The sequence below is a fragment of a genome, unplaced genomic scaffold (genome assembly GCF_019419815.1).
Source record: "Pyrus x bretschneideri cultivar Hongxiangsu unplaced genomic scaffold, Pyrus_bretschneideri_v1 Contig49, whole genome shotgun sequence".
NCBI classification, from domain to species: Eukaryota; Viridiplantae; Streptophyta; class Magnoliopsida; order Rosales; family Rosaceae; genus Pyrus; species Pyrus x bretschneideri.
Genome location: NW_025999786.1, coordinates 872,737 through 896,483, shown reverse-complemented (window position 1 = coordinate 896,483; position 23,747 = coordinate 872,737). Strand labels below are relative to the sequence as shown.

General features: G+C 38.5%; 2 protein-coding genes across 9 annotated transcripts; both read right to left on the bottom strand.

Moving 5' to 3' along the window:
- Positions 1 to 12,784: 12,784 nt before the first annotated feature.
- Positions 12,785 to 13,432, bottom strand: LOC125470151. The gene is made up of 2 exons (XM_048568695.1): positions 13,182 to 13,432; positions 12,785 to 13,115 (listed from the first exon to the last, which is right to left on the bottom strand). Exons 1-2 carry the CDS (start codon positions 13,430 to 13,432, stop codon positions 12,785 to 12,787), a joined length of 582 nt encoding a protein of 193 aa, XP_048424652.1.
- Positions 13,433 to 15,720: 2,288 nt separating this feature from the next.
- LOC103936470 (metacaspase-1-like) lies at positions 15,721 to 19,587 on the bottom strand. 8 transcript variants are annotated; one of them, XR_007252411.1, is made up of 6 exons: positions 19,347 to 19,586; positions 19,037 to 19,261; positions 18,143 to 18,476; positions 17,760 to 17,871; positions 16,857 to 16,983; positions 15,721 to 16,440 (listed from the first exon to the last, which is right to left on the bottom strand). XR_007252411.1 is itself a non-coding variant. In XM_048568785.1 (6 exons), the coding sequence occupies exons 1-6, from the start codon at positions 19,540 to 19,542 to the stop codon at positions 16,381 to 16,383; spliced, it is 1,113 nt and encodes a 370-aa protein (XP_048424742.1). In that variant the 5' UTR covers positions 19,543 to 19,585; the 3' UTR covers positions 15,727 to 16,380. The 8 variants fall into 8 exon arrangements, 6 of the variants coding, with proteins under 6 accessions (XP_048424742.1, XP_048424740.1, XP_048424743.1 ...); XM_048568785.1 differs by having other exon boundaries at positions 15,727 to 16,440; positions 16,857 to 17,042; positions 19,347 to 19,585; XR_007252410.1 differs by lacking the exon at positions 15,721 to 16,440 and adding an exon at positions 16,493 to 16,783 and having other exon boundaries at positions 19,347 to 19,585.
- Positions 19,588 to 23,747: the final 4,160 nt, after the last annotated feature.

Sequence of the window (23,747 nt, the reverse complement as noted above, 5' to 3'; positions counted from 1 at the left end):
GGTCTCTACTTTTATGACATCATGGAGGCCGGTATGAATCGTGGGATGTGTATAAGCACTCACCCTCAAAGTCACATCATAGAACACCCGTGAAAACTGGATAAAAACTTTCACCTTGAACCAATCTTTTTTCATAGATGGTCCAACCCTTTTCCACCCCTTAGTTTGGCAAGCAATAATCACCCCATCTTCATCTTTTTCATCTTCAACTTCCTTAAAGTAAGCCACAAAGGGACTTTCTACATCGTCCGCCATAGTAGCAAAGGCCTTCTTAAACTTCAAGGCTACGTCCAACATAACAAATGTAGAATTTCACTGAGTAGGACAATTAAGGAAAACCGTTGATTTGCATGTTCATTTTACCAAATTCAAGACTTGCCTAAAAAACTCCAATCTTTGTGGAGAGCTCTTCACAAACATCACACAATTTCGAATACCTAAAAGACCATTCTTTAGCCTCTTCATCTCATGACTCACATTTATATTGGTTATGTGAGCAATGTGTCGTACATGTAAATACTTGCCACCTAAAAAATAGCTTGTGAATTTTCCCACCTATTTATTTTTGCCATAGTTGATCCAAAGTAACTTTATTTGTGGAAGCATTATCCATTGTGATTGTCGTAACTCGTCTATCCTTCATTCCAACCAGCAATTTTCAATTAACTTTGCAATTGTGGTTCCATAGTGGTTAGGAATAACACAAAAGTTTATGATCCTCTTATGCATATTTCATTCATCATCAATGAAGTGTGTAGTAAGAACCATATAATTGATGTCTTGTGTGCTTGTCCAAGTGTCGGTGGTGAGACAAATTCTATGCCCACTTAAGTTTTTCTTCAGAGAAGTCTTCCATTCTTTATACATGTTGAGAAAAGTTCTAACAAGTGTTCTTCTAGAAGGCACATTAAACAATGGAATACCAATAGCACAAAAAGCCAAAACCCCATCTTATCAACAGTACTAAATGACATCTCATCTATGACTACCATCTTGACACATGCTTCTAATACACTAGCTTATGAAAAGCCAACAACGACTAGATTGTTACCTTTACTCTTATCCTCGACCAACACTTTTTGCCTTTTACATTTGTTCCCCTGATAAAATTTACAATATTTTTCAATGTGGTGTTGCATAGTTGAGGTGCCATTTACTCTCGATTCAGCTACATAGTCACCATCATTGTTCTTTTTTGGGCAATAATTACACTTAGATCTCCTAAGTTTTTTATCCACCCAAACTTCCTCCCCCTTATCATTGATTGTGTTCACTTTTTTCGTCATAGTATGTTGTAAAATGCTCCCAAGCCCAACTACGCTTTCGTCAGAGTTACTTACTTATGCATCATCTTCACCTTCGGTTTTTGCTTATAATAAAAATAAAAAAAAATTCTATTATTCTCATCTTTCATCCAGGAATTTTTTTAATCAGTGAATTATCTCTCTCAGAAATCACGAACCTAACTCGACTCCTTAGATAAAACCCATCTTCCATTTTTCCTTTTTTTTTTTCTTTTCAACATCTAACAGTACTATTTGTTTCTACATATTCTCTTTATGTTTGGGTGAAATTCTACAAAATGTTGTATTTTTTTTTATAAAATTTGATACTTTGAATTATAGAATGGGGTTGAATTGATTGTGGTTTCTTTGTTTGGTCTCACTTTTCAAGAAGTGATTTTGTACATATGCTAGCAATTGATCATCTTCTTCTGTATTTTGGATTTGGTTAATTTGGTGGATTTGATGCATACTGATATGAATTTATTAGTTTATTGAGATGGTTCATTTGAAATTGGTGATTGAATAATACATTAGAATGTGCATTTTCATGTGTTTTCTAAATCTAAGTATGCATTTGGAGGCTTTATGTTTGTTGTTCCATATTTCACCAATCCCAAAACTACCGAGCACTAATTAACTTCATACCTTCAAGGACCTGCTGAAGGATTCGTGTTGAGGCACCCTTGCCGAGTGATAGGAGCATATTTATGCTACTTAGCTATGTTGTTTCCTTGCATTTAGTTAGTTAACTACTACTTATTATAGTCTTTTAAGCTATTTTCGTATGTTTTTAGGTCCTAATGGCAAAAGGAGCAAGAAAGTGCATTTTGGAGCCATTTGGAGCAGTTTTGGGCATGGGTTAGATAGCTTAACTATGGAGCAAAGTGGATGGACGAAATTGAAGTCAAGAGAGGCTAGGAAAGGCTACAAATCTGGAGAAAGAAGTTCAAATACAAAGAAGATAAGGAAAGAGCAAGAAATAAGGAACATTATCCAACCTTATCTTATCCTATCCTAACCAACCTTATCCTATCCTATCTTATCTTATCCAAATCAGTTTGTGCCTTAATTCTAGCTATTTAGAAGGGATTAGATATACATTTAAACACATAAACTCATATTCTAGAAGCCTAATCCCTTATGTGCTGCATAGATGCCATTCCTTCAAAGTTTAGGAGTTGTAATTCATATCCTACACCTATGCCATGTGTTCTTGTCCCTTTAGATCCAGAAATCTGCCTAAATACTCTTTCTAGAACACCTTATCTGATCCTAATTAGGTGCCACACCCCTTATACCTTCTAGAAGTCCAATTTCTACCATAAAACACATTGTTTCTAGAATCCCTACAAAAGTGGCGCCTCTCTCTTTTCTAGAAGCCCTAGAATCTGCAATCTTTTTCCCTTTCTTCCTTGGTCTTTGCCATGGAATCCTTATCATTTTCCCCTAGGATTGTGCAAACCTTTTCCCACCTAATTTCTACCACACCCTAATCTGATTTCCCTAGGTTTAAGCCTATAAATACAAGCCTTTGCCGCACCATTCAAACCATCCATTCACTCATTCATTCATTCATTCATTCACACATTCAGCCATCAAACACCATAATTCACACCACATCACGCTAGTGCCGCAAGGAAGGAAGGAAGGAGAATAAGACTTGTGCAATCTGCCATCCAATGAGGGTTCGAAATCTGCCATTGGAGTGTGGAGTGTTTCTAGGTGTATTCTATCCTTAGTTTTAGTTCAATGTTTATATTAATTTGGTTTTCAATTATGATGAACATGTGGAACTAATTTCTTTTTAGTTAGAGGTGAATTCGAAGACATGATTATATGTTTTATATGAATTGATTATATCCAGTTATTGTTTCTTGAGTCTTGAATGTGATTTGCTTATCTAAGTTATCAAAACTTGTTTATGTATGTTGGTTGAGGGTCGACACTTAATTTGCATGCATGAATTTGATGCTAAAGTATAAGGGAGTTTTACGTAATAGTTATTCACTTATATTCACAAGTAGTGGGAGTTGCTAGTCACAATCGTGTTAAGTAAATCCTTGGTATGAGTCTCATGCGTTTCATGATGATGAATGCCTTGTCAATGCTTATGATTTTCATAGAACTTAATGACTTTTGATATGTATCTTTACTATGTGTTTCATGTAGAGAACTTGAGAAAGCTAATTTGGTTGTGATGCGTATTCCATCCAATTCAATAAAATAAGGAAAATCTGATGGTTAGTTGTGCGATGCAATTAACTTGGGGCGTTGTCATTCATAGTCTAAAGGAATAATAACTGGAAATTGGTTTATATGCATATGTCATGTGTGGAGAAGGACCCTCTAACTAGCCTTTCACCCATTTAATTCACCCAAACTCGTTTTTGCAAAGTGTTTTATACAAAGTTTCAGTTTTAAGTTTTAAATTCGTCAAAAACAATCCCCCTTTCATTTAGTCTTGTTATTTGAGTCAAAATCTGTTTTCTTTTAGTCTTTTGAGTCAAGTTAAGTTTTATTTTCGTCAAAACCACTTGTTGGGTCTAGAATTAAGTCTTTTTGAGTGCTTGTTGCTGTTTTATGTGTTTTGAGTTAGTTTTAAGTCTATAGAGTCTAAATTAGTGTTTTTAAGTATTAATTGTGTTGATTAGCATCCCTAGTTAATCCCCGGTCTAGAACGATCCCTACTTGCATATATACTACAATTGTCACAAATAGGGTTTAATTTGTGTGTCAAGTTAATTTTCACATCACCGAGGCACAAAAGTTTTTCTTCAACTAGGAGGCCAATCACGATGCCACATCTATCAACGTCAGAATAAAGATCTTAGAGTCCCACATCAACCACAGATGAAAGCATACTCAACTATAGAATAAGGCCATTCTCCTACAATGAATTTCTAATTCCCTTATTGCACTTAAACTCATAATTAGAACTCACTAATAATGATTATGCTTGAACTTATGTATTGTGTACACTCTTCACTATTAATGAGAATTCCTCTACCTCATGGACGTAACCCAACTTAGGGTGAACCGCGTACATTTTGTGTTTGTTTCCTTATCTCTATCTCTTTACCTATTATCATCATTAGGTGACCGGAGGAACCTTGCAAATGTCACAAACTTGACAATTTACGTTGTTCCAGCTTCATCAAGTTGGTTTCCATCTTTCACACATTCTCCTTGTATCAGGCATCCTTCTCCAATATGAGGAGTGAAGGAAGCCACAACACGCAGAACGACACCCTATCATGCCTAGCATGAGGAAACGAATGATAGAAAGGAAGAAGGTTGCTCTTCAAGCTAAAGTCGATGAGCTGGAAGCTCAAAACAATAAAATAGCAATCAGGAATGAGATCATCCTTGAACAGTATGAGAAACTTTTCAAAATGCTCAACGAGCCTAGGCAGACTCAGTCTTATGAGCTTATCGCACCCATGATTATGGCACCACATGGATACACACCAACGCAAAGCTTCACATGTCTTCAACATAGGCGTCCTTAGTGAGGAACAGCCTTCTCACAAAGATATCGATCAATATGAGACTTTTCTCAACCCAACTGCTTCAAACCGAAATAAGAAAAGTGGAGGAAGACATCTCCTTGCAAAAGGAATGGAAGGCTCAAAAGCTATTTACCGTGACTATTGATACTTCTTGAGGCAACATTGAGAAAAACCTATCCATATAGGCTCAAGGATCAATGATCCAAGGGTTATCAATGGACTCGGTCCCCTACCATAGCTTGAGCAAACCTCCAATCCAGAAATGGACAACAAACATTGGAAGGGTAAGAAGGTATAGGAGACTCAAGAGACTTTCAACAGGCAAGTCCCTAAAGCTAGTATAGTGAATCTATGGAAAAGCCACATTCCTTTTACCAAATTTCCCTACTTCCAATCTTTGGCTGGAATCAGCCAAGTCTCAGTCATCTAACAAGGAGGATAGTTAGCATACCTCTACAAGGAGAAATGAAACAGAAGTTTGGCTTGTTAATCATATACTGCGAAGGAAGATCTAATTGGACACATACATGTCTTTGAATCCACCATGGTATACCAAAGACACAATGATGAGGAATGATGTCTCATTTTTCTCTCCACTCTCTATAGTGGAGCTCTCAATTGGTATTGTCATCTTCAACCAGATACAGTGGATTCCTTTGCTGAGCTAAGAAGATTCTTCATGCCTTAATATATCTCCCAAACTGATCGGTTACACTTTGCTGATGAGTTATACACCATTCATCAGAAATTAGACAAGTCATTGCATGAATATGTCGGTTGCTTCAGCCACAAGTATTCTCATTATGTTAAGGCAGATGACAAAATAGCACTCAGGGCCTTCATAGTAGGTATGCATGAATGCTTCTTCGAGTAAATAATCAATGCTAACACTTGGAAGATTTACTATGAGGTGATGTCGCAAGCTTACAATCATGCATTTGTTGAGACAATGACATAGCAAAGGAACCCTCATATAGTTAACCCCTATCAACAAGTAGGGAGTGGAAGTCAAGCTTTACCAAGTGGGAAAGTTTTGATCATTCAGATACCCATTACATTCCCTCATGCCTCACTTAACTAGCCGCTAAGTCACCAAACTTATTCATCTCTTGGCAAAAGGAAGGATTTTTACTCTTAGGAAGCTTATTACAATAAGAGGGATAAAGGTTCGTATCAAGACAACCAGGGGTAAACATACCTTCAACTATTATGACCATGAGGTTAAGCCTTGCTCTTTCATAGTGAGGGCCATGGTACTGAATGAAAGGCTATTATAAGAAGAAATACACATTACGAATGTTTTGACCTTCAACTATAAGATCCTTTGTAACACAAGTCATTCAGAAAATATTTAATGAAGAGAGAATTCAGACAACTTTGTCTAAGTCTTTTACATTCCTAACACTGGAGCATTTGGTCTACGCTGACCTACCTTTATACTCCAACTCAAAGTTTCGACATACGTACGTTAAAATAATGTAAGTGAAACTAATTAGTACAACCAACGGTTCACATATTGAAACAATGGATTCCTTCATGCATAGCAAAACATTCATAAACAACACGCATCACCTGGTCGACATACATTTTTGCCTTTCAGCACGTGTTACAATGTGCCTCAGCAACTTATCGTTCTTTCCACCAACCAAGTAATGAAGGACCGTATCTTTGTATCACCAATTAGGAGATGAAGAGTACAACCAGTACTCTAAGGAATAATTTTAAGTTTCAGCAACTTGCCACTCTTCCTACCAACCAGGTGATGAAGAGTACAACTAATACTCTAATAAACGGTGTTAAGTTTTAGTAACTTGCCCCTCTTCTTACCAACTAGATGGTGAAGGAACTCACATTCGTATCACTAGGAGGATACAACTAGTACTTTAATAAACATTTTGGCCTCGGCAACTCGCCACTCTTCTCACCAACCGGATGACGAAGGTACTTACCTTCTTTTCACCAACTAGGTGAAGAATGGTACAACTTGTACCTATGAATTCTTAGTATTCATAAATAGACGAAAACCTTCAAGCCTTACAACTCAAAAAAGGCATAGACAAACTCAACTAAACCCAACTAGAAGAACACTTAAGCCCAACAAGGGATATGGTCAACAACAAAGTATTATTACTAATCAATAAGGGTTTTAATAGTATGTGATGCTCCAACAAGCCAACAAAGGCCTTAATGCACGTGTACTACTTCAACCTCATATTATCTATAAGTCTCTTGGACAAGTTTGAAGCTCCAGAAAGCTACATATTGTATACAAAGGCCAAACTTTTACAAGATTATTGTCATAAGCATGCAAAGCGGTCGTTTCCCAAAGCTTTTTAGCCTTCTTGAATATACTTCAGATATTTCTCTCTTCAACAATGCAAACATTACATATTGTCCTCATTAGGTAACCGGAGCAACCTTGTGAAGATCACAAACTTGACACTATAAGTTGTTCCAAAGTCTCATCGATTTTATTCATCAACAATGTACTTATAAACTAGCCTTATGTGACTACCTTGATTTATAATGGGAGTTTTGACTTTTTTTTCATGCCAAAATGTTTCTTGGATATTTGAGAGAAGGTATAAAGAAAATGATTATAGAAAGCGAAAGATTAAGGAAGCCAGTGGGGTACGTTTCAAGTAATTAATTGGACTATATGGAGTTTAATGCAAATGTGGTAATTAATTTATTGATGAAAGTTGATTTAAGCTTTATTATGTAGGTAGGCTAGAATCTATTTTTAATAATAATGAGAATAAAAAGTAAAAGAAGAGGAAGGTGTGTGTGTGTGTGTGTGTGTGTGTGTGTGTGTGTGTGTGTGTTTATACTCACCTGCATGAAGGGTGCGGAGGGAAGGAGCTCATTTTCTTCTTTTCATTTGGATGATATCTCCCACTGCCACCTTCCAAGTTTGTCTATGTTTTTTCCAAGTTGTAAGGCTTGAAGAGTTGAGGGTATGACTTCACAGTATGTTAGCCTTGATTATGTGATATTAGGGTCTATTATTCTGATATTATTGTGATATTTTGAAACTAATAGGCAACTTAAAGCATCAATAGTATGCCTAATATCTCAGAATACACCTAATACTATCAAATGATAGTATGCCTAAATAACAAAAGCATTAAATACTGAATAACCCGTGTGCCTAATATCTAAGAATATGTCCAATAGTATTGATCAATAATCTGCCTAAATAACAAAACCATTTAATGACCAAAAAAAGAAAAAAAAAGCATTTAATACTATTGGTATACCAATTTAGTCCACATAAGCTATAACAGTCAAAAAAAGAAAAAAAACGGTCACTAATTGTTTCCAACCCAAAATGTCAAATTTTACATGGCATGACATAGAATGGTAGCAAAAGAGTTTGCTGTCAAATTTGACAGCAGCTTCAAATTTTTTTACTAATTATTAAATGTCTTTTATTAATATTTTAATGTCATTCATTATTTGATTGTTGAACGGTTTTCTTATCTTTCTCTTCTTTCTTTGTCTTTCTCCCTGTCTGTGAGTTTGTGACCATACAAAGATAGTCACTGGGCAGCTCACCGTCAAAGCTCCACCAGCCCCACGGCGAACCCAAGGACCAGACTCTCACTGTCGATGACTCCCCCAACCACATTAGGGATCTTTTAGCCTTTTCCACCACCGCTTCTTCCTCATCCTCTTCAATCTCTGCAGCCTATGAAGACGACGAGGACCACAAAGCATCAAAGCCTCATCGTCTGTCATCACCACCATTGCACCGCACAAATCCATCCATGTCATCCTGGTCCTCACCCTCCTCTGCTTCCTCATCCTCTTCCTCTTCTCCCACGTCCCCTCCCAATCAGGTACACTCTTAATTAATTAACGGCTCTTCGCTCATCTTTTCCTCATTTGAATCCCAATCCTGACCATCCCTTTTGTTCCATTTCAGATTTGGCTCAGTTCAATGGCTTCACTAAACTGCCTGGATCGGTGAAGCACGTAGGTACGCAATGCAGATGGAAATCATTCACAATCTCTCAATCCTGATTGTCGGGTGGAGATTTAAGGAAAAATAATAATGTAATAAAATAATAGTTTAAAGTATAAGACATAAATTAAGAAAAAATAATAATGTAATAAAATAATAGTTTAATTTGACATATCGGGTGGAGAGCAAAACATGAAAATATGTCAAAATGCCACATAAACTGTCAAATTTAAATTTTAGGTTAAAAATTTGAGGAGATGATCTAAGACATATATACCAATAGTATATATATTGCATGATTCAATGAGTTTAGATGGGGGAGCTAGGATTTGAGCGACAGGGTTGGTGTGGAGATTCATTCGAGCTAAAGACGGGTTAATTTGGATTAAAATAAAGGTCCTACTAGTTCTTCTTCTTGTGAATCTAGGGTTTATTACTTCTTGGGATAAGAAAGGAGGGGATTTGCTAATTAGGGTTTCGATAATTACGAAAGTAGAGGGAAAATGTAAAGTGGTTGATTGGGCTAAAATAATTGTAGGGATTTCAAGTCTAGGGAAGCTAATTAGACATATGCTTTCTCCTCCCGGTTGGTTTTGTATTGTCCCAAGGATTAATGATTTTGTTCCTTGGTATATTGAAAGGCTTAATCTGGGGAAGTCCTTGTTGGGGTTTAAAAATGCTTCACTACTTTGGAGATGTTTATCTCACAAAGAAGAATGTAATGTAGTGGAATTTAATAGGCAAGAGAAAGAAAGAATACTCAAAGTATTACACAAGAATTTTTTTTTTTATTCACTCACAAACTTAGTACAAGAGGAAACACTTAAACACTCTTAGAAGCTTTGTTGCTTCTTTTCACTTCTCACTTGGCACTCTCACTTCTCACTAATTGCTCTCTTGGTTGTTACAAATAGTATGGATGCCTTGTCCTTTTATAGGCATGGATGGAACCTTGGAGAAGCATGGAAGCATCATGCTAGAGATATCTAGATAATTCCACTACCTTCCTAAGCTAGAATTATCTACACTAATCTTGTACGTTGGTGGAATCCTCACCATTCTTCTAGACTCTTCCACCAACTTGAACTTTGGTAGAATTCTCTAGCATGTGCATGGATCTTTCTTTGTGTATGGGCCGAATCAATTATCTTTGGGCCAAGACAAGATTACAATTCCACATCCCCCCTTAATCTTGTCTTGTGACGCCAATTGGGTTTCTTAGTCTGACAAAGTCTTCTTGTTTGAGTGGCTTGGTGAATATGTAGGCAACTTGGTCTTGAGACTTCACGTATTCCATTTGCACATTCTTTCTTGCAATGCACTCTCTTAAGAAATGATAACGGGTATCTATATGTTTGCTCCTGTCATGGAATACTGGATTCTTTGCTAGAGTTATTGTAGACTTGTTGTTGACATAGATCTTTGTTGGCTCTTCTTGTCGCATGCTTAATTCTTTCAGCAAGTTTTTCAGCCAAATTGCATGGCAAACGCATGCAGTGGCCGCTACGTATTCAACTTCACAGGTAAATAGTGTGACAGCAGGTTGCTTCTTCGACATCCATGTGAATGCAGTGTCTCCTATGAAGAACACAAATCCAGTAGTGCTTTTTCTATCATCAGAATCTCCTGCCCATTCACTGTCGTTGTATCCAACAAGTTTGTAGTTATCAGAACTTGAATAGAACAAGCCAAAGTTAATAGTACCTTTAAGGTAACGAAGAATTTTTTTGGCCGTTTTCAAATGTGTAGTTGTGGGATTCTCCATGTGGCAACTAACTAATCCGACGACATAAAGAATATCTGGTATTGTGCAAGACAAGTGGTGCAAGCTTCCAACTAGACTTTTGAAAAATGTTGGATCTACGCTTTCTCCTTTGTCATGCTTGGTTAGTTTGACTCTGCACTCCATTGGCGTGCTTACAGCTTGCAGTCATCCATTTTGAACTTTTTCAGTATCTCCTTTGTGTAGCTTTCTTGGGAGATGAAAATGCCTTCTTCGTTCCACTTGACTTCAATGCCTAGGTAGTATGCCATCAACCCGATGTCGGTCATCTCAAATTCTTTGGTCATTACTCTCTTGAACTCTTCAAACATGCTTGGATTACTCCCGGTGAAGATTAGATCATCCATATATAAACACACAATCAAAATATCTCCATCTTTGACTTTGACATAGAAAGCATGTTCATGAAGGCACTTGATGAAGCTGTTCTCCTAGAAGTACTTGTCGATGCGGCTATTCCATGCTCATGGCGCTTGTTTTAATCCATAGAGGGCTTTTTTCAGCTTCAGAACTTTGTCTTCATGCCCTTTGATTTCATAGCCTGACAGTTGCTGAATGTAGACTTCTTCTTCAAAGACTCCATTTAGGAAGGCGGACTTCACATCTATTTGTTGAATCTTCCAACTGTTTTGAGCTACCAAAGAAATTAGTAATAGTATAGTTTCCAAACGAGTAATGGGTGCAAATACCTCATCATAGTCGATTTTGGCTCTTTGACTATAGCCCTTCGCCATTAGTTTTGCCTTGTATCCTTCGACCTCTCCATTGGCATTTTTCTTTATCTTGTACACCCACTTGACTCCGATGGCTTTGTGTCATTTCGGAAGAATAGCGAGTTTCCATGTATCATTCTTCTGGATTGCTTTGATTTCTTCATCCATTGCTTTCCTCCACTTAGTATCTTCCACTGCTTCTTGGAAGTCGACTGGTTCACAATCAGCAAAAAGACAGAAAAGTGTAAGATTATCAAGTCTTTCAGCTACCTCATAAAGATCTCGTATACTTCTTGTGCGTGGTACTTCTCTTTCATTTAGACTCTCACTTGACAATGCTGATGCTGGTGAATTGCCATGATTGGTTGATATTGGTGAAGCAAGTGGAGTAGTGGATTCTTGTTGAACCTTTATTACTTGCTTCATCATCCCTTATTCATTATCTTCTTCAAACTGAGGAAAGAAGTGAAGATCACCTGCATGCAAGCCAAAATCCCATTCTTTTTCTTCATCGAACGTCACGTCTTGATTGATTACCGTCTTCCCATTGTTTGGATTATACAGCTTATAGCCTTTTGAATTTGTGTCATAGCCGATGAAGATGAACTTCTCACTTTTTTCGTCGAGTTTGGTTATCCTCTCGTCTGGTACATGTACATGGGCTATGCTTCCAAAAACTCTTAGATGAGAGATACTTGGTTTTCTTCCACTCCATATTTCTTGCGGAGTTTTTCCCTACACACTTCTTGTTGGAGACCGATTAGATAGGTAGACAACACATGCTACAGCTTTTGCCTACAATTCCTTAGGCAATTTCTTGCTTTTGAGCATGCTTTGAGCCATGTCGAGGATGGTTCGATTTTTTCTTTCCGCCACACCATTTTGTTGAGAGGATCTTGGAACTGTCAAAGGTCAACGAATTCCATTTGCTTCACAAAACTCTTGGAATTCCTTCGAAGTGAATTCTCCTCCTCGATCAGATCTCATGCTTTGATCTTGCAACCACTCTCTTTTTCTACAACAGTTTTGAACTTCTTGAATGCTCCAAATACCTATGATTTCTACTTCAAGAAATACACCCAGGTTTTCCTTGAAATATCATCAATGAAGAGAAGGAAATAATTATTTTTAGCCAAAAAGCTTCGTTTTATTAGACTGCACACATTGGTGTGAATGAGCTTGAGTGGTTTCTGGGCTCTTGTGGTCGACTCCTTTGGAAAGATTTTCTTGAACTGTTTCCCAAGTAAACATCTTTCACAAACTTGATCAGGGTGACTGATGCACGGTAAGCCTCTCACCATCTCCTTCTTAGATAATAACTCCAGTCCCCCAAAGTTAAGATGCCCAAAACGAAGATGCCAAAGCTAAGATATGTCTTTGTGACATATCTTGAGACACTTTGCAACATCGTTTAATGTTCATGGGAAGCATCCTATTCTTTGACATTTTCGCCTTGGCAATTAATCTTCCTTTGTCATCTCTAAGAAAAAGGATATAATTTTTCGTATGAAAATCATAACCTTTTTCTAAGAGTAAATGTTGCTATTCATATTGGGCACGTAGTAGACATTTGAAATTAATTGGTGACCGCCATTTTTCAGGGGAATAAGGATGTTACCTTTTCCTTTTACGGGTATTTTGGATTCGTCTCCAAAAGAAACGTTGTCATTCACTGATTCATTGAGCTCTACGAAGATGCTTATTCTTCCGCACATGTGGTTGCTAGCGTCGGTGTCAAGGTACCAAGTATAGTCTTGGTCTCCATCATTGTTCTTGCATGCTAGTAGCACAACGCCATTCTCTTCTTTCTCTTCTTTCACATAATTGACCTTCTCATCAAGTCTGCTGTTTAGAGCTCTACATTCCCAAGCATAATGCCCAAAATTTTGACAATTATAGCATTGAACTTGAGATTTTTCATACCTTAAGTTTGAGCATCCTCTTCCACTACCTTTTGTTGAGCTTCCTCCTCTTTTGTAGTTGCTATGGTTGTTGAACTTCCAACCACGTCCATGTCCACGTCTGCAACCTCGGCCACGACTTCTTTCATAGTGGCTTCTCTCGTTGTCGAAGCTTTCTTCTTTCTTCTTTGACTGAACATGTGTCTTAAGGAGCTGTTCATCATTCGCTTGCCTCTTCTTATGTTTCTCTTCATATGCTTGTAGAAAACCCATTAATTGCTCTATACTAATTTCTTCCAAGTTTTTAGTTTCTTCAATCGTCACGACAATGTTCTCGAACATGGGGTCCAACGAGCGTAGTATCTACTCCATAATTCTAACATCTTCTAACTTTTCTCTGTTTCTTTTTAATTGATTGGAAATGGCTAAAACTCTTGAGAAATAATCAGAGATTAATTCAGACTCATTTGTAGAGATTCGAACTCACCCCTTAATACTTGAAGACGAACCTTTTTCACTTGGTCAGCTCCTTTGTAAGAGGTTTGAAGCTTCTCCCAAGCTTGCTTGGCAAAGGTTGCACTCGAGACCTTCTCAAATCCATTGTCATCTAATGCTTGGTAGATGAGGTAGAGAGCCTTCTTGTCTCTCTTTCTTGAATCTTTCAAACTCTCCTTCTGGGGTTGAGACAGAGTAGCTTCATCTTCTGGCTCAGTGTAGCCTTTCTCCACGATTTCCTAGACATCGTGTGCACCCAAAAGGGCCTTCATTTTGATACTCCAATTATTGAAGTTGTTGTTGTCAAGCACTGGAATTTGGAAGGCTAGCCATAGCTCTGATACCACTTTGTTGGGGTTTAAAAATGCTTCACTACTTTGGAGATGTTTATCTCACAAAGAAGAATGTAATGCAGTGGAATTTAATAGGTAAGAGAAAGAAAGAATACTCAAAGTATTACACAAGATTTTTTTTTATTCACTCACAAACTTAGTACAAGAGGAAACACTCAAACACTCTTAGAAGCTTTGTTGCTTCTTCTCACTTCTCACTTGGCACTCTCACTTCTCACTAATTGTTCTCTTGGTTGTTACAAATGGTGTGGATGCCTTCTCCTTTTATAGGCATGGATGGAACCTTGGAGAAGCATGGAAGCATCATGCTAGAGATATCTAGATAATTCCACTACCTTCCTAAGCTAGAATTATCTACACTAATCTTGTATATTGATGGAATTCTCACCGTTCTTCTAGACTCTTCCACCAACTTGAACTTTGCTAGAATTCTCTAGCATGTGCATGGATCTTTCTTTGTATATGAGCCGGATCAATTATCTTTGGGCCAAGATAAGATTATAATTCAACAGTCCTTAGGTCTAAAATTGACTAGCCTCTGTATACTTGGTTTGTTGGATTCTATATATGTGATTTGTTGCAAGATTTGGATTGCACTGGTTTCATCGTCACGTGGATTAATCTGCTGTTGTTTTGGCTGAGATGGGGTAGAATTCTGACAAAAAGTTTGAGTATTAACTTTGTTTTTTGGAATTCTCTCCGCGCTTTTCTTGCTTGTGAGTGTTGTTTGGCATCCCATGCTACGTTGGGTGCTGGTTTGTGTGAGCAGGAGGTAAGCTCTTCGAATGCTAAATATTTTATTATTAGTGGTTTATTATATAATCTCTTTAATATTAGGGAGACTAAGGGTCGATGGCTTGATGAGAGTCTTAGTTGCTTTATCGACCCTCTTGAAACTATAAATGTGTGTAGCATGGATAATTACGATTGTAAGTATAACTCGAGTTTTGATAATGATGATTGCTATGTCTGTCGCAATGAACTAAACCGGGAGGTCAATATGTCAAGTGTGACGAAGAATGCAGTTGAAGCTGGTGGAAGTTCTGGGAATTTAGTTACTGCCTTGTTGGCTGCAGAAGAGGATTCTACTACTATGTACAAGTCCAAAAGTTGGACAGTTGAGTCCAAGAATTAGTCCAATGAAGAGGCTTTGTGAGGAGATTGCTGAAGAGGCGGGTTCTAGTGGGTTCTTGGAAGAATTAGACTGATGAAGTGTGTGGTGTGGAACCGTGGGGGGCTGGGTAAGCCTTATTTTTCAACTTAAATTTAATTTGCAGTAGTAGGGAGCAGGACTTTTTCGGTTTATTGGAAACCACAGTGCCTTGCATAAGTCCGGCAAGGTTTTATGAAAAGTATTTTGATCATGCTTTGTGTTGTGACCCAGTTGGTAGGGCTGGGGGAACATGTTCAATAGACCCAAATAATTAATTCAGTACTATTAACAATTAATTATATCTTCTCACCATCCATGTAACGTTGTTAGTACTATAATAGGTATGGGACCTCTTAGGCTCTTATTATAGCTGGCAATAAAATTAATTTGATTTTAAAAGCCATAAGTGGCACCTATTAGCATTCATGATTACCCGAATAAGATAGAGTGTTAACTAATTATGATACTTTTTTGAACCTTGATTGTAGTTACAGTGCAATTCGATTTTTTTATCATCCATATCCTGATCAAGATTTATGTGATATGGAATAATGTCAAAACATGTGTAAATATCTTTGATCACCATGATGCATCTCATGTTGAAACAGTTCTTATAAACATAGTTTGATCAACAAGTAATTTGGCCGAAGAATTCTGAGATGGATCTTCAAGTGACATCAAGGGATATTTCTTTCTATTGAACAATTACTAGAAGGTGATAGATCCCTTATTGCGCATTCATATATCTCCATAATCATACATATGAACCCAAGCAACACACTATCAGGCCCTGCGCAATAGTGAGGGCGTTAAGGTGAAGTCAAAGTTCATATCTATAAGCACAAGATATCCGATCTAAGAACTATTTGCATACTACAACCTGAAACTTTGTAGCTATTAACATGTCGTAACCATCCATACGTTTAAACTTCTTGGGTGGTCACTGTTCACTAAACTATGAACTTTGTTTAAGGACGAAGTGACTATAAAATACAAGTCTCTTTGCCCTAACCTTGTTTAGGACATTATTTTCATACCTTAAATCATATAAACTCATTCATAGTATATTACCCCTATAATGTAAAAGCATAAACTCAAGAATGAATTAAAATTGCCCTATTATTAATTATTTAAAATGAAATTGTTATGTAATATTCAATATTACAAAATTAGGTTTTAGGACACAACTCCCGACAAGAACTTCACCCAAAAAAATGTCATTACAAGACAAATTTCTTCAAATTAACATCAAACATTTCAGAAGATGACAATATAGGTTCCTGCACACAACCACATTAAGTAAATTTAGCAACTAAGACAATTTCTTAGTTTGACACTAGTGAGATGTATGCACTTTTTTTTTTTTTTTTTTTTTTTTTACCGAAGTAAGATATATGCATTTAAGCATCCAATCCAATTGGCATTGTATGGAGAGGACCAACATCTTTTAAGAACTTATGCTAAAGTTTCATCCTTCCACATAGAATACTCTCGACAAAACAAAACTAGTGTTATTACAATGTGCACTCATGATTCAGAGCCTGGATGTTACTGTTTGGTATATCAACTTTGATAAGAACTGAATGAGCTTTGTAGTCAACATGCATGTCACATATGGTACACCTATATGTAAGAAAAAAAAAAAGTGAAGATCGAACCCATTTGATTTAACATGTTGCATGAAGTGAAAGCAAACCTGTATGGTTTTGCGTCGAAGTACAGTTCTCAAGAATCTTGAGTTAGTCCATCTTTCGCTGTTAATCTTTTTAATGTAATTTACCATCTCGTCGAGCAAAACTCCATATGTTATGTCGGTCTTGTTCCTAACAGTGTCAGTGAGAAGGTATGTCATTGCACCATTCATTACTTTTCCAGAAAAATCCTGCATTTGTGATTAATACTATATTATATTGGCTCACATGAAAATGAAGTAAAAAAAGAAAAGGGGAATGTTGAACGGTTTAGAGAATGTTCAACTCCAGCAAGGCTTTATGACAAGGAATGTTGAACGGTCAAACATCAACACATGTAAAAATGAGTGTAGCAGATATGAGAATGTTTTGTTAGATGTGTGAGCACAAGAAAAAGGATAAGATTAAAAACACAGACATCTGAGGTAAAATAGGAGGGACCGCAACTAAAGATAAGAAAAGAGAAAATCGGTGAATGTGGTTTGGATATGTTAAATGCAGACCTCCATATGCTCTGGTTCGAAAATACGATTATGAGAAAGAAGCTCAAAGGAAAAAGTTTAAAGGAAGACCTAGGAAGACTTGAACATAGACTTTAAGAAAAGACGTGGAGTACTTAGAGCTAATGGAGACTTGGGCAAAACCGAGCCCAATAGCGTTCTCAGATTCAAATAACTGACCCCACTTAGTAGAATAAGGCTTTGTTGTTGGTATTGTATTATTGAACGGTTTAGAAAGGCCTTATTAAAGAAAACGTATGCCTTCCAATCCCATCATTTAGTGGAGATAAGAAGGGATAGGTTTTCTTTCCCTCCTTACCAACTAACATCTAGCTTCAATTTGGAAACATTCAGAAGTTGGCTTTTCATCATATTTTCCTTAAACACAATAATAGAGGGATCACTTACAGTAGTATCAATTGCCATTTTATCATCTTCGCAAGCACTAAGAGAAATCGCTAACCCACCCCTTGTACTTTTTCTAGCACGAGATGGAGGAATATTATCCTTCCAAGCATTCCTGCAAATTAACACGTAAAAAGAAAACGTATTTTCACAGTTGAAGGAGAATTTTTATAGAGTTATGGTGAGATTACATTGCATGCTGCTATGGCATGGACAGTATTAACTCTTCAACTATGGATTTGATGCCCATGATATCTAAATTGTGAAACTTTAATCACATTTATAATACGTGGCATTATATTCTCATAATATATAAATTTGATGTCACAGATTGAACGTATGTAATCATATAAATTTGAAGTTAAAGACTAAGTAAATATACTCACAGTTTACGGTCATACATGTGCTCCAGATCAAGATTTGTTCCACTGTGACAAGCATCAACGATAGCGTGAAGTGTGACACCCTCCTCGAGTGGCCAAACAATGGTTTCATTAATATCATTGTCAAGGATCATTCCCTCTTCCATAAAATCAACAGGGCAAATGGTCTCGTCGAACCCATCAAGCTCATCATCTTTGAAATCAGGCTGTCGTAAGCCATGCCCCGAGAAGTAAAACACCAACGAGTCTCCCTGCTGGTATCCCTCCACAAGCCATTTCAAGGAATTTTCTATATTTTTCTTTGTAGGAATCCGCTCTAGGTCACGCGGATCATCTTCTGCATTCATTGGTAAATTGAAAACGTAAACATATTATCTTATAAAGCACAAATAATGTCATAGCCCACTCTCCAGCAAGATAATATCCACTTTGAGCAAGGCCTAAACGGTTTTGTTCGTGGGTCTCCATACCCAAAAAACATCTTGCTACGAGAGATCAGATATGAGCTTATAAACTACATTACATTTCCTCCCCCAAGCGATGTGAAAGTTTGATGCCAACGCAGGGTCACGACAAATAACCACTACCTTCATCTTTTACCCCTTTTTCTTTCTCGATTCATTTTTTATGATTGGCTTCTCTTTTAACGTTTATACATAATATTGGAGACCAATGTTTTCTAATTGAGAAATAATTATACATGTAATTTGCGAATGGAAGTGTTATTGGCACTCCAAAAATCTCATTCTAAACTCCTCATAAGTGTATTTTTCTTTTTAAATATGGAAAGTTTGGAGTGTAGAATGAGATTTTTAGAGTGCCAATAACAATTCCCTTTGCGAATGGTTATAGGATTACGATTGACAAATAAAGAAAAGCTAATTAATTAATAATTACCTGAAAGTATGCGTATGCAGTTGGCAGGAAAACCGAAGGTTTTAGTCAGCAAGTTTTCCATGTTTTTCACATCATTATAAATGCCTTTGAGCTTGCATTTATGTTGCTTGTATGTCACCCCGCAAAGAAGTGCACGCCTGTTTGGTCGTGATCCACTGCATACTGGCTTGTCCGAGCAGGAGGAGGGCAACGACATCAGCGTCCCTGTCCCTGTCCCTGTATAAGCTAGATTGCTTGAAACTATGACGACTTGAATTACTAGTACTAGAAGAATTGTTTGATGATGATTCCTTGGTTTGAAAACACCTACCAATTTGCCATCTCTGGAAGCTATGACGCTCACCTTTGTGATCTCCACGACCACGAACACTAGTTTCTCGTTGTGTTTCTGCAGCAGCACCGCGAGTCGTGAGTACATGACCGCAGACGCATCGGTGCCGTGTGCCATACGGCGTCATTTGAACCCATTGCTTGCAACTAGGGCAAGCGACTGTTTTGCTTGCCATAATTGCCTATGTATAATATATATCAAAGGCTACAAAGCCAGTTAAGTAATATCAATATATAGAAGCGTAGCTATATAGGGAAGCATAATACGTCGAGCTTTCTTATCATCTGGGATTTTTAATAATTAATTGTCAAAACCAACAATGGTAGAGACGTTTTGGTCCTTTGAGTTAGAGAAATTTTTCACTGTGACGGGAACATAAGTGGTACACCACGTGTTTTTATATAAGTAATAGGAAATTTTATTTTTTAAGTGATTAATTTTTTAACTCATATCCTACAATTTGTATAATGATACCGAATACACCACCCTGTGTACTAGTCACACTAAAAAACCCCGTGTACTAGTTACACTGGAAAATCTCTCACTGAGTTGAGCATCTTCATTTTATCAAATATATCCCTAGCCTTATTTAAAATGTGGGAGATCAACCGATCAAAGAAATTTTGGATACAATTTGATACCTAGAAAGTTTGAGACGCAAGCATTGAAAAGAAAAGCTCTAACCACTTGTTAGCTAATGTAATGTTCATCTTCACATTAATATGACATTCATTCTTAACACAGGTCAATCCACTACATATTGCAAAAAATTAATACATTTTAATTTAAAGGTACAGTGTACGATAATTCACATGTCCAATCAAATAGCAGTGTATGCATGGACCATGCTTCTTTTTTTATTCCAAGTCATGTAATAAAAGTATGAATTAGATGCCCTACGAAAGACGAGCCACTATCATGGGATTCTATTTACTTTAATTCATACTTTATATTTTTGGGGGAATGGCCGATAAAAACCGATCTCTATATATCAGTCAACATATTCGCCCATGGTTTGCTTGTTTGTGGAATTGTTTTTTCTTTTCATCCATTGAAAAAAAATGTGTTGACATCACTCACCTTTTTAATTTAAATCAATTCAAATTTTATTTGGCATAGTCAAGAAATTACATAGGGCATGCATGCCAAACGTAAGTTTCAAATAAAACTAAGGTCGAGTTATCCGCAAAATTAAACCGACAAAATTGTGCTAAAGCAGGTTCTAGAACCTATTGTTAGACAAATAAGGAATATGGTTGGAGTCCTTATGTAATTGTATATAATATTATTCACTAGCCGTCCTACAGCCGTCAAGCCGTCCTACAGCCGTCCTACCTTGTCCTACCTACACACTAGCCGTCCTACAGCCGTCAAGTCGTCCTACAACCGTCCTACCTTGTCCTACCTACACACTAGCCATCCTACAGCCGTCAAGTCGTCCTACAGCCATCCTACCTTGTCCTACCTACACACTAAGACGGCTACCTTGTCCTACCTACACACTTGTATCATGTATATATATCCTTGTAATCTTGTAGAGAAAGATAATGAGAAAAAAAACATTCTCTTCCATTTTTCCACATTCACGTATCAATAACAAATATATTTTGTAGCCAACATGCCTTTTTCTACATGGTATACAGAGCAGGTTTATAACCCTAGCCCTAATTTTTTTTTTTTCGGCAGCTTTCTCTGCCGTTCCCATGGCTGACTCTTCTTCTTCCGATGGTGTTTTTTCCCTTCATCATTCCGACCACCCGAATCTTATCCTTGTATCCAAGAAGTTGAATGGTGATAACTACACATCCTGGGCCCGTGGCATGCAGCTTTCCTTGAGTGCCAAGAATAAACTTGGTTTCATCACTGGCGATATCCAAGAACCTTCTTCCTCCGACGACCCTGATGCTCACGCGGCTTGGCGTCGTTGCAATGACATGATTCTCTCTTGGCTTCTGCATTCCTTGGAACCTGACCTTTAAGAATCTGTGCTTTTTTCCACCTCTGTCCAAGCTGTATGGGATGATCTTCGCGAACGCTTCTCTCAGAGTAATGCTCCACGCATCTTCCAACTCAACCGGGAACTTGCTACAATTTCTCAAGGTTCTTCTTCTATCTCCGCCTATTTTACTCGCCTGAAAGCTCTCTGGGATGAGCTTGCTTCTTATAATGATGGATGCACGTGCTCTTGCAACGCTAAGCATGACCGTCAACAACTCATGCAATTTTTAATGGGCCTCAACGAATCCTTTGCTGCTGTTCGTGACCAGATTCTTTTAATGAATCCCCTTCCCACTGTTCGTCAGGCCTGTTCCTCGGTGTCTCAAGCTGAAAAACAACGCTCCCTGGGCGTCCTCCGCTCTGTCGATCAACCTGCTGCCATGGCTGTTCGTGGCCCGTCCCGTCCCTCCTCTGCTCGTCCTCCCCTCCACTGCACCTACTGCAATTTTGATTATCATACCCGAGACACCTGCCATAAACTTCATGGCTATCCCGTTGGCCATCCCCTCCATGGCCAACCGTGGCGACCACCGCGCGGTGCCATTGCTTCCAGTTCTTCCCGCAGCCATGCACCTTCCAGTCCTCCCCGGCATCCAAGGTTTTCTGCTTCCCGGCCCCATAATTTCACCCAGGCCCATCACGTGCAAAGCACCCAGGCCCCCGCCTCTTCTTCTACTCCAGCGACCCACCAAGTGCACGAGGCCCAGCCCACTTTGCATGACTTGCAGCTTGCCATGCCTGACCTCTCTGCCGAGCAGCACTCCCGTGTTCTAGCTGCTCTACGTGACACCACCACCCCTCCTCAGGCCAATGTCGTGCTCACTACTGATTTTGCCCAAGGTTTGTTACCTGTCACCTCTCGTCATGGTCAATGGATTCTTGACAGTGGTGCTACGGATCATATTACTTCTTCCGCCTCATGTTCGGTTAATCGTTCTCCTTCACATTTTCCGCCTGTTTCTTTGCCTAGTGGTGCTTCCGCTCCCATTACTTTTACCGGCACTCTTCCTTTAAATTTATCAGTTACTTTGAAGGATGTTTTATGTGTCCCTAATTTCCGAGTGGACCTTTTATCGGTTGGTAAACTTACAGATGGATTATCGTGTTCCATAACCTTCTTTCCTTCTTGGTGTGTTTTGCAGGACTTGGTTTCGAAGGCGATGATTGGTGTGGGTAAGCGACGTGACGATCTGTATTACCTTGTGGCCCTTACCTCTTCTCTCCCCACCCGTCAACCTCTCTGCAACATCATTACCATCCCCTCCTCCTTCTGGCATAGGCGTCTTGGTCACCCCTCCTCCACTCGTTTGCAAGCTTTAGCATCTAGCTCTCTTAATTGTACTTTTGATTCTAGTCATATTTGTGATGTTTGTCCGTTGGCAAAACAAACTCGTCAACCTTTTCTTTTGAGTTCAATTTCATCAACTTTCCCTTTTGCTTTAATTCATTGTGATATTTGGGGCCCAAATCGTCAATCTTCTCTTTCTGGTGCTCATTATTTCTTAACCATTGTGGATGATTTTTCTCGCTTTACGTGGGTCTTCCTCATGAAACATAAATCCGACACTCAACAATTAATTAAGGATTTTTTTGCTTATGTCACTACCCAATTCTGCACTACCATCCAATGCATTCGTACTGACAATGGTGGTGAATTTTTATCTCTTCGTAGTTTTTTCTCTGATCATGGGGTGCTTTTACAAACTTCTTGTGTTTATACCTCCCAACAAAATGGCGTTGTTGAAAGAAAACATCGTCATCTTCTTGAAACCGCTCGCGCCCTTCGTTTTCAATCCCATCTTCCTATCAAGTTTTGGGGGGAATGTGTTCTTACCGCTACTTATCTCATCAATCGTCTCCCTACCCGTCTTCTCCATCATAAATCCCCATTTGAGGTTCTCTTTTCGAAAACCCCATCTTATGACCACTTCCGCGTCTTTGGTTGTCTGGCATATGCCACCTCTGTCATTCCCACCACCAAATTTTCCCCTCGGGCTCATCGTTGCATTTTTCTCGGTTATCCTCATGGACAAAAGGCCTATACCCTTTACGATCTCGACAATCACCGCATTTTCATTAGTCGAGACGTCATCTTTCACGAAACCACTTTCCCTTATGCCGTTTCTCACCCTCCTATCTCATCCTCTTCGCCTACCCTACCCATCCCACCCCCTCTGGACTTTACATATAACCCACCCCTTCCTGCCCCGACGCCTCACCCTCATCCACCTTCCTCCCCTTCCACGCCTCCCACAGATTCCCTTGCTGCCCCATTACCCGTTCTTCCCCATGCCCCTTTACCCACGGACATCCCTACCCCCCCCCCCCACTACCTACCAATCCTCCCCTTCCCCGCACCTCTTCCCGTGCCCATAAACCTCC